General features: G+C 40.8%; 1 protein-coding gene across 1 annotated transcript in view; it reads right to left on the reverse strand.

The window, feature by feature from the left end:
- LOC109242653 (GDSL esterase/lipase EXL3-like) overlaps positions 1-7,389 on the reverse strand; it is a 50,643-nt gene extending 43,254 nt beyond the window's left edge. The window contains exon 1 of the mRNA XM_019409491.1: positions 7,161-7,389. Coding sequence (XP_019265036.1) covers positions 7,161-7,389 — 229 coding nt within the window. The remainder of the gene's footprint in view (positions 1-7,160) is intronic.
- Between the last annotated feature and the right edge of the window lie 3,199 nt (positions 7,390-10,588).

Genomic DNA, 10,588 nt, shown 5'->3' on the forward strand with positions numbered 1-10,588 from the left:
AGTTGAAGGAGTTAAAGGAGCAGCTTCAGGAACTCCTTGATAAGGGGTTTATTTGGCCTAGTGTGTCGCCTTGGGGTGCGCCTGTCCTATTTGTGAAGAAGAAGGATGGCACGATGAGGATGTGCATTGATTACAGGCAGTTGAACAAGGTTATTAAGAATAAGTATCCCCTACCTCGCATTGATGATTTGTTTGACCAGCTTCAGGGAGCGAGAGTGTTCTCCAAGATTGATCTCCGTTCAGGTTATCACCAGCTTAAGATCAGGGACTCGGATATTCTCAAGACAGCTTTTAGGACCCGTTATGGTCACTATGAGTTCCTGGTGATGTCTTTTGGGTTGACCAATGCACCGGCAGCGTTCATGCATTTGATGAACAGCGTGGTTCGGCCTTATCTCGACTCATTTGTCATAGTTTTCATTGATGATCTTCTAGTGTATTCGCGTAGTCAGGAGGAGCACGCAGAGCAGTTGAGGGTTGTGTTTCAGAGATTGAGGGAGGAGAAGCTTTATGCAAAATTCTCCAAGTGCGAGTTTTGGCTCAGTTCGGTGGCTTTCTTGGGGCACGTGGTATCCGGTGAGGGTATTCAGGTTGATCCAAAGAAGATGGAGGCGGTTCAAAGTTGTCCCAGACCGTCCTCAGCTACAGAGATTCGCAGTTTTTTTTGGTTTGGCGAGTTATTACCGCCGATTTGTTCAGGGCTTTTCATCTATCGCATCGCCCTTGACCAAGTTGACTCAGAAGGGTGCTTTATTCAGGTGGTCGGAGGAGTGTGAGGAGAGCTTTCAGAAGCTCAAGACTGCCTTGACCACAGCTCCAGTATTAGTGTTGCCATCAGCTTTAGGTTCATATACCGTGTATCACTGTATTGTGATGCTTCGAGAGTTGGTATTGGGTGTGTGTTGATGCAGGAGGGTAGAGTTATTGCTTATGCTTCCCGTCAGTTGAAGCCCCTTGAAAGAACTAACCTGTTCATGATTTGGAGTTGGCTGCCATTGTTCACGCGTTGAAGATTTGGAGGCATTACTTGTATGGTGTGTCTTGTGAGGTGTTTACTGATCATCGTAGCCTCCAGCACTTGTTCAAGCAGAAGGATCTCAATTTGAGGCAGCGGAGATGGTTGGAATTGCTAAAGGATTATGATATTACTATCTTGTACCATCCGGGAAAGGCCAATGTGGTGGCCGATGCGTTGAGCCTAAGGGCAGTGAGTATGGGGAGTTTGGCATATATTCCAGTTGGGGAGAGACCTCTGGCAGTGGATGTTCAGGCCTTGACCAATCGGTTCGTGAGGTTGGATATTTCGGAGCCCAGTCGGGTATTGGCTTGTGTGATTTCTCAGTCTTCCTTGTTTGATCGCATCAGAGAGCACCAGTATGATGATCCTCATTTGCTTGTCCTTAGCGACAGAGTTCAGCACGATGATGCCAGAGATGTGATCATTGGTGATGATGGGGTGTTGAGGATGCAGGGCCGGATATGTGTGTCCAATGTAGATGGGCTTCGGGAGTGATTCTGGAGGAGGCCCATAGCTTGCGGTATTCCATTCATCCGGGTGCCGCAAAGATGTATCAGGATCTGAGACAGTACTATTGGTGGCGGAGAATGAAGAAGGACATTGCGGGATTTGTAGCTCGGTGTCTCAATTGTCAGCAGGTGAAATATGAGCATCAGAGATCGGGTGGCCTGCTTCAACGGATGGATATTCCAGAGTGGAAGTGAGAGCGGATCACCATGGACTTTGTAGTTGGGCTTCCACGGACTTTGAAGAAGTTCGATGCTATTTGGGTCGGTTGACCAAGTCCGCGCACTTCATTCCTGTGTGTACTACTTATTCTTCAAAGCGGTTGGCAGAGATCTATATCCGGGAGATTGTTCATTTGCATGGTGTCCTGGTTTCCATCATTTCAGATAGGGGCACTCAATTTACTTCACAGTTTTGGAGGTCTGTACAGCGAGAGTTGGGTACTCAGGTTGAGTTGAGCACAGCTTTTCACCCTCAGACGGACGGACAGTCCGAGCGCACTATTCATATATTGGAGGGCATGTTGCACGCTTGTGTCATTGATTTTGGAGAGTCATGGGATCAGTTACTACCGCTCGCAGAGTTTGCTTATAACAACAGTTACCAGTCGAGTATTCAGATGGCTCCATATGAGGTTTTGTATGGGAGGCGGTGTAGATCTCTAGTTGGTTGGTTTGAGCCAGGTGAGGCTAGAATATTGGGCACAGACTTGGTGCGGGATGCTTTAGACAAGGTGAAGGTGATTCAGGAGAGGCTTCGTACAGCGCAGTCGAGACAAAAGAGTTATGCTAACAGGAAGGTTCGGGATGTGTCCTACATGGTGGGTGAGAAGGTTCTATTGAAGGTTTCACCCATGAAGGGTGTTATGAGATTCGGGAAGAAAGGTAAATTGAGTCCTCGGTTCATTGGGCCTTTTGAGGTACTTCGGAGGATTGGGGAGGTGGCTTATGAGCTTGCCTTGCCAACCAGCTTGTCGGGTGTGCATCCGGTGTTTCATGTTTCTATGCTCCGGAAGTATGTTGGGGATCCGTCTCATCTTTTTGACTTCAGAACGGTTCAGTTAGATGATGATCTGACGTATGATGTGGAGCTAGTAGCTATTTTGGAGCGGCAGGTTTGAAAGTTGAGGTCAAAGGGTATAGCTTTAGTGAAAGTGCAGTGGAGAGGTCGGCCCGTGGAGGAGGCTACCTGGGAGACCGAGCGGGAGATGCGGAGAATATATCCTCACCTATTCGAGGCTTCAGGTATGTTTCTTGACTCGTTCGAGGACGAATGTTTGTTAAAGAGGGGGAGGATGTAACGACCCGGCCGGTCGTTTCATGAGTTACCGCTCCATTTTCCCCATTTCTGCTTCTTATTATTTTGTTCAGCTGTATTATGTGTTATCGTGTTTGCTGGCTCGGGTTCGGAGAGGTTTTGGTAAGGTTTGAGACACTTAGTCTCTTTTGAGAAAGCTTAAGTTGGAAAAAGTAAACTGGATATTGACTTATGTGAAATAGGGCTCAGATGTATATTCCGATGATTCGGATAGCTTCAGGAGGTGATTTGGGACTTAGGAGTGTGATCGGAACATGTTTTGGAGATCCGGAGTAGATTTAGGCTTGAATTGGCGAAATTGGAATTTTGGCATTTTCGGTTGATAGGTGAGATTTTGATATAGGGGTCGGAATGGAATTCTGGGAGTTGCAGTAGGTCCGTTGTGTCATTTGGGATGTGTGTGCAAAATTTCAGGCCATTCGGACGAGGTTTGATAGACCTTTTGATCAAAAGCGGAATTTGGAAGTTTTAGAGTTCTTAGGCTTGAATCCGATGTGTTTTGGTTATTTCGATGTTGTTTGAGGTGTTTTGAAGATTGGTATAAGTTTGGATGGTGGTATATGACTGGTTTGTGCTTTTGGTTGAGGTCCCTGGGGCCTCGGGGTGATTTCGGATGATTGACGGAAATTTTGGAGTTGAGTTAGGGAGCTGAAGCATTTTTTGCTGCTGTCATACCACACCTGCGTTTGGGAGGCCGCAGGTGCGATGCCCGCAGAAGCGGAAGGCAGCCGCAAGTGTGGCTAAGAAGAAGATCAGCTGGAACTGCAGAAGCGGCTAAGGAAGCGCACCTGCGGTAGCGCAGGTGCGAGGAATCAACCGCAGATGCGGAACTTGGACGTTAAGTGAAAACCACAGATGCGGTGTCTTGGGCCGCAGAAGCGTATTTTGGGCCGCAGGTGCGAAAAACCTGGGCCAGAAGGTATAAAAGAATTCCTTCGCGATTTTTGAGTTGTTCTTCACCATTTGCATGCGGGTTTGAGCTTGGGGGAGCTATTGGAAGAGGGATTTCAAGGGGATTTCATAGAGGTAAGGTTTTGGACCCTAAACTCGTTTCTATGGTGTTATTTCACTAATTTGGCTTGGAAATTAAGGGTTAAAAATTGGAAAACTAAGGCTTGAGATTGGAGACCTTTGAGCAAGGGTTTGAGGGGCCATTTGTGGTCGGATTTTAATACTTTTGATATGTATGAACTCGTGGGGAGATAAGGAGTCTATTGATGTGAATTTTATCGAATTTTGAGACGTGGGCCCGGAGGTCGGGTTGGACCAATTTCGGGATTTTTGGTATAATTTGATTATTTTTGCATGAGCTTCGTTCCCTTAGCTTATTCTAATGTTATGATTCTGATTTTGGGTAGATTCGACGCGAGTTGAGGCCGAGGTGAGAGGCAAAGGCGTCGCGGAGTAGTATTTCATCCGATTTGAGGTAAGTAACCATTGTAAATCTGGAACTGAGGGTATAAAATCCCGGTATTTCGTATTGATTTGATAAATGAGGTGACGAGCGTGTGGGCGTGCACCGATAGGGATTGTGACTTGGTCCGTCCCGTAGCGACTATTAAGCCGCGTACTTGATTTGAAATCTTATTATATCACGTATTTTAGAGATTTATACTATATTATGGGTTTTATGCCATGTTTGGGGCCTTGTGCCGACCTGTTGAGACCCTTAGGGGTATTTTTATTGTTCGTGAGGATTATATATATATATATATATATATATATATATATATATATATATATATATATATATATATATATTATGGATCGGGATGCACGCCGCAGCGATATATATATTGGATCGGGCTGCGCACCGCAGCGATATGACGCTTGGGCTGTAGGAGCCCCTCCGGAGTCTGTACACCCCTAGTGAGCGTAGTCGACTANTACACCCCTAGTGAGCGTAGTCGACTGTAAACTATGGATCGGGCTGCACGCCGCAGTGATTATTATGATTATTACTACTATGAGATATTATTGAGCCTGAGTGCTGAGTGTGAGTACTGTGTGACGAGAGTTGAGTCACGAGTGATCGAGAGGCTCGGCCGAGAGGCTCTATTTGTGAGTGATACCTTGTCCGAGGGGCCCAATTATGACATTTTTGCTGATTTCACTCTTCCTTTTATAATGACCTCTGTTGAAAAATGCTAAGTAAATGATTTCAAAGTATTTCAATTTAAACTGAAGTTTTACGAAGTAACTGGCTTTTAAATTGTTGAGTTTGACTTGATATTCTGTTGTATACTCTTTTATATGATTTTTAACTGCTCGTCACTGCGCTCAGACCTTATTTATTTTAGTTACTTACTGAGTTGGTGTACTCACGTTACTCCCTGCACCTTGTGTGCAGATTCAGGTGCCCGCGCGACAGAGTGAGGGTTCCCAGCATTGTCGGAACTTCTCGGATACTGCAAGGTAGCTGCACGGCATCCGCAGCCCTGCTTTCCTCCTTCCTGTCCTTGTTTTTCTGCATTTTAGACTTATCATGTATTAGACAGTCGGACTGGTTGTATTTAGAGGCTCTAGACTTGTGACACCAGATGGTTGGGCTGTGTTTGGTTTGTCGTTATACTGTCTTTCCACACATCTTAGTGATTTATATATTTTCTTGCGAATTTGAAGCTTAATCAGTATTAGCAAAATGGCTTATTAAAAGAAATTTACTGTGGTTAATTGTTTGGGCTGGCTTGCCTAGTATTGTGATAGGCGTCATCACGACCGGGGTATTTGGGGTCGTGATAGTTGTATAATCTGATCAAATGATCGAGGGTAAAAGGCATCCCCTCGACTTTGCTCGAAAAGTACCTAATCAGGTGAACAACCCGCCAGAAGGAAGGATAAATTTCGCCGAGTGTCACTTGGTATTGTCGACAGAAATCGAGGATCACTGGGTCTGGAAAGAGCGAAGAAGGATCTACGGGACCTAAAGTAAATGGGTATGTGTATACGCTTAGGTACCCCGCTTTGTGAGTAGTAATATCCTCATCAGGTGAAGGGATCTCCACTTGCACTTCATCTCCCCAACAACAATCTGCTTTCACTTGTTTGAGATCGGTTATTAAGCGAATATACCGAGACATGGGCTCACATCGTCCTGGGACCGAAGCAGGCTTGTCGACCTTGAAATCGGAAGACGTATCATAAAGCTCGGGGGTACATTCCTCAATGCTAGGAGGTACCACCATTTTGCCCTTTGACGGGCGTGAAAACGAAGAGGCTTTCTCTTTTTGTGGAACTGTCTTGGAAGTTTTTGCCATTTTTGTTGTGAAAATTCAGAAGAAGAAGGAGCTAGTTAAGAAATGGGCACAAGGAAGGAACAAGTGCAGAGAAGATTTGATGATACTGTAAAAGTAAAAGTTTGAAGAATGAAGGATTGACGTATTTATAGAGGTTGTCTAAGCGTGTTGGAGAAGCTGGACGGACGACCAATAGCCGTCCTTCATTAGAGGCTTTTCAAAAACTGTGTAGGCGTAACTTTTGCACGACCTTTCGGTCATACAGACCGCTAACCTTACTAGACTGACATCATGATTGGGACATCGAAGGGGCGAGAATCAGATCGTTTCTTATTTTTTCATTCTAAGAAATGCGGGGACTATCTGTATACGGCCGAAACCGGAGAGCCAGATTTCAAGAACTTAAAGGTACCTCGGGCTCGAGCTCGGGCGGAACGAAGTAGAGACCAGATCTGAATGGAAAATGCCTACCTCGAGGGAGCAAATCAGAGACCTGCCATGATCTACCTCGGGGGCAGTATAATTTCGATGACACTCAAGAAAGAGCGGAAAGTTCTCAAGGACACGTGGATCAGGGCGTAAATTACAGGATAAGATTTGTACGAAATAGTACAAGTCCGTACTAGGTTGTTATACAGTTGTACCAATAAAATTCCTTACCGTAATTAGGAATGTACCATATTAGGGTTTTCCCCTCCTATATAAAGGGGACCTCAATCATTTATAAAGATCATCTCATTCACTGCAATAGAATATTCTACTCTGCTTTTCTCGTTTACTGTGCTCCACAGTTGTTCTTCAGCTTTATTGTCTTTACTTTATTGTTCATACTTTATTTGCTCTTAACTCACCTCGAGGCCCTCGAGATAATCGAGCTCGAGGTCCCCGTTGCTCTAACAACACTGGTTTGGTTCATCAATTCTTCCTACTATAACTTAAATAACTTGTATATTCACTGGTATTAGAATAAATCACATATCTTTAAAACCATAAATTATATTTAATTGTTACTCACGTTTTTCGAGGTAAACACATATCATGACCCGATATAGGAGGAAATTAAAGCGGCAAAATCTTGGTACCAAAAAGGTCAGAGGGAACTTTTCCATCACAAAATCTGCCATTGGGCTTTCCTCCCTCGAAATTCTTCCCATGTTGTAGCGTGTGGAACCAGTTGTTGTTGCCTGTATCAATTACAGTGTCGCCGAACACAAAAACGGCCGTATACAAAAACTGCCGGAATAGTACTATAGCAATAACAATGGAGACAAAGAGACTTAACAACAGAAAAATACAAGAGAAGAACTTCATTTTTGTTATAAATAGAATTTTATTTATGGTGAATGTCTATATTTAGAGAGATTCTAGGGTTTATTACTTGGTGGCCCTATAAATAGAGGGTTCTATTTCATTGTAATTCATCCCAAATCAATAAGAATTCTCTCCCTCTACTTTTCTCTGCAATACTCTTCTTCTTCTTTTATTGTTTTATAACACGTTATCAGCACGAGACTCTAATCAATTGAGTAGAAGCTTTGAGATTGATCATAATGATTGTCAATTGTTCTATGAATTTCCTTCATGATTAAATTCTGGATTTAAGATAAGTATTTTACCGTATTTTTCTCTTTATTCTATAATTTAATTTTAAATACAAGCAAAGACAATAAATTTTGATTACAACTCTAATGGAGTTTGTAAGAAATTATAACCACCTGAAGTGGTAAAATTTCTATGTCTTGCCATGATCAAATTCATGTATGATTATGGGCACAAAAAGTGAAAACCCGTCCCATTGAATTTGCTCCATTCTCATTCCCTTAAGAGAATGTGATAACAGTATGTGATAAGTCTGAAAGAAGACAAAATTATCACTATGATGTATCAATGGATGTGGACGTGGCAATAGACAAAATTATAATCGCCATCATTGTGATAATGAGAATAATAAGGATTCTCAAAATAATCCTTCACTCTGTGAAAGTAATATTTGTCATCGAATTGACATGAGATTTTATAAAGCACATACAGATGACTATGATCAATTCATGATGTGAATGTGACAACATCTGATTTATGAATACATATTCATTCTTGAAAGAATATGAACGTGCTAGTGGTAGTGAATATACCACACTCACCTCTAGAAGGAGGTTTGAGATGATATAAGAAATCAATGTCATTATTATGGCATGAATGGTCATTGGTCACGTACCTATTGCACGCTAAAATATTTTGGTAATGTGATTATCAAAGAATAACATTAATGCAAGAAACATATCTTGCATATAATTTTGACCATAACCATAATGGTATAACTTTCTCTTTAAAAGAGATATTCACCATATGGATATTGATGAATATGTGGTAGTACAAAATTAATTGAGAGCTCTAGAAGAGCCAATTATACTATTTTGGAGAAAATTGATTATCAATAAGACGTTGTGTTGTAGTAAGTCTCAAAGAAACTTATTGAGTTTCTAAAGTGCTCGCGAAAGCGGTTGGTCATACTGAGACTATAAATAAAGGAAAGATTAATATCTTCTACTACTACAACTTGTAGCGGGGTAATATGTATGTGAAAAGCTACCCGCTTTATTCTCTAGTTTGTACTGCACAAATAAAAGAATACCACAATAAAGTGGATGTTTATTGATATAAAAACCCATATCATAATAAACTTGGAGTTTATTGATAATTGCACACGTCATGGTATAAATCTGAAGTTTATCAATGTTGATAATTTATTCAGTTGGCATAATCGGTTTACCCATATCAATTTAAGTATGATGTGCAAAAACAAAAGAGAATTCACATGGGTAAATATTAAAGAACTAGAAAGTTCTTTACGAATTCTCTTATGTTGCATGTTCTCATTAATTAATAGATCAACTAAAATTGGGATTCAATCCCATGAATGCTGGAAATATCAAAGGTGAATATGAGCCCATTCACCTGCCATGTATACCACATAAGACGCATCTATGAGATGGCTACATGTGCGATTATTATTAACCCGCAACATGGTGTTTGCAAGGTAACTTGCTCTACAATTTAATTTAGAGCATATTCCAGATTTTCTATTCAAGAAGTTCATCTTGATAAGTTGGTTTGCATCACAGCTAGTTTAGCAAAATGATTTATTGAGTGCCTCCACTTAATAGCTAAACAATTGCTTATGAGAAAAAAGTTTTGTATATCAGTTTGATATACGTTATATACGAAAGTATATTATTTTCTCCCCTCACAAGTGGTTCATGGTCAGGAACCAAATAGTTCCATCTTATTATCATTGATGTGCAGTGTATATTTTGATTAACACCATAACGCACAAGATGGGTTCTCAAAGTTGAGGAAACAAGTTAGTTTTTCTAACATGAGGGGGAGACAAAATACAACAGTTGAGAAAAAGTTAAATGGAATGAATTATCATTTGTACATCTAGATCCTCGAATAAAATAATATGAATTTGAAGTTCATAAAAAGATAATTCATGTGTAATTTATTGCAAAGCATGCCAGATGCATTTGCTGACCCAAAGAAAGTAACTATATTCTCACTGCAAATGCTCATATTATAATAAGTCCTAGAAGGACAAAGTATATGGTACGCTTAAAGCGTAAAGACAGATCGGTTTCAAATAAACTTCTTGATAAAGAAGGTGAACAAATGATCAAAATGATCATAATAAAGGAGGCAAGTGATCTAGAAGATTATATGACATAACACTTCATAAAATCTCAAGAGGGATTCAGGTACCTAAAAATATGAATGAAGAGATCTCTATGTTATGTCTTTATGAAAAAATATTGAAACTGATATAAAATGTTCGTCGACGACATCTATAATAGCTCTAAAGATATATGAGGATCTTAAGTCTAGAGAAACAATTCAAGTAGAATTGGTTTCATATGAACGACATGTTGTTTTGGACCTATAGTTCAAACACTTAAAAGTATAAAGCCAATGATATGTGCATTCAGTTTTCGATATCTTATATGTCTAGCATGACATGAAAACTTGATATGCATCTAAAGTCTATTATATGGCTTATATAACTTAACAATCCCTGAAGGATTTAAATTGCTTAAAGCATATAGAATTCATGGTCATGAAGTACTACATCCTCAATGCAATTTGTGCACAAATGTATCTTGCTATAACTATATGCACGATAATATGATAGCAAGAGTTTTCACCTCTATGTGAAGATATTGAACTGACGATTCCAACAAGATCAAATGAAGACAATCCATCTCTATCTAGAATGATGATTTCAAGGTGCAATATATTCATTCAAGTTAATATGGTTGATTTGTTCTTCAAATCTCTACCAAAGATCTTTTGAAGTTGGTGCACAAGATTGGAATGCAAATGCTTAAGGATGTGAAGTGATGCTCTCATGAGGGGGAATTAATACGCGTTGTACTCTTTTTCCCTTACAAGGTTTTGTCCCACTGGGTTTTACTTGCAAGGTTTTTAAGGAGGCAACCAAAAGGCGTATGGTTAG

The sequence above is a fragment of the Nicotiana attenuata genome, unplaced genomic scaffold (genome assembly GCF_001879085.1).
Source record: "Nicotiana attenuata strain UT unplaced genomic scaffold, NIATTr2, whole genome shotgun sequence".
In the NCBI taxonomy this organism is placed as follows: Eukaryota; Viridiplantae; Streptophyta; class Magnoliopsida; order Solanales; family Solanaceae; genus Nicotiana; species Nicotiana attenuata.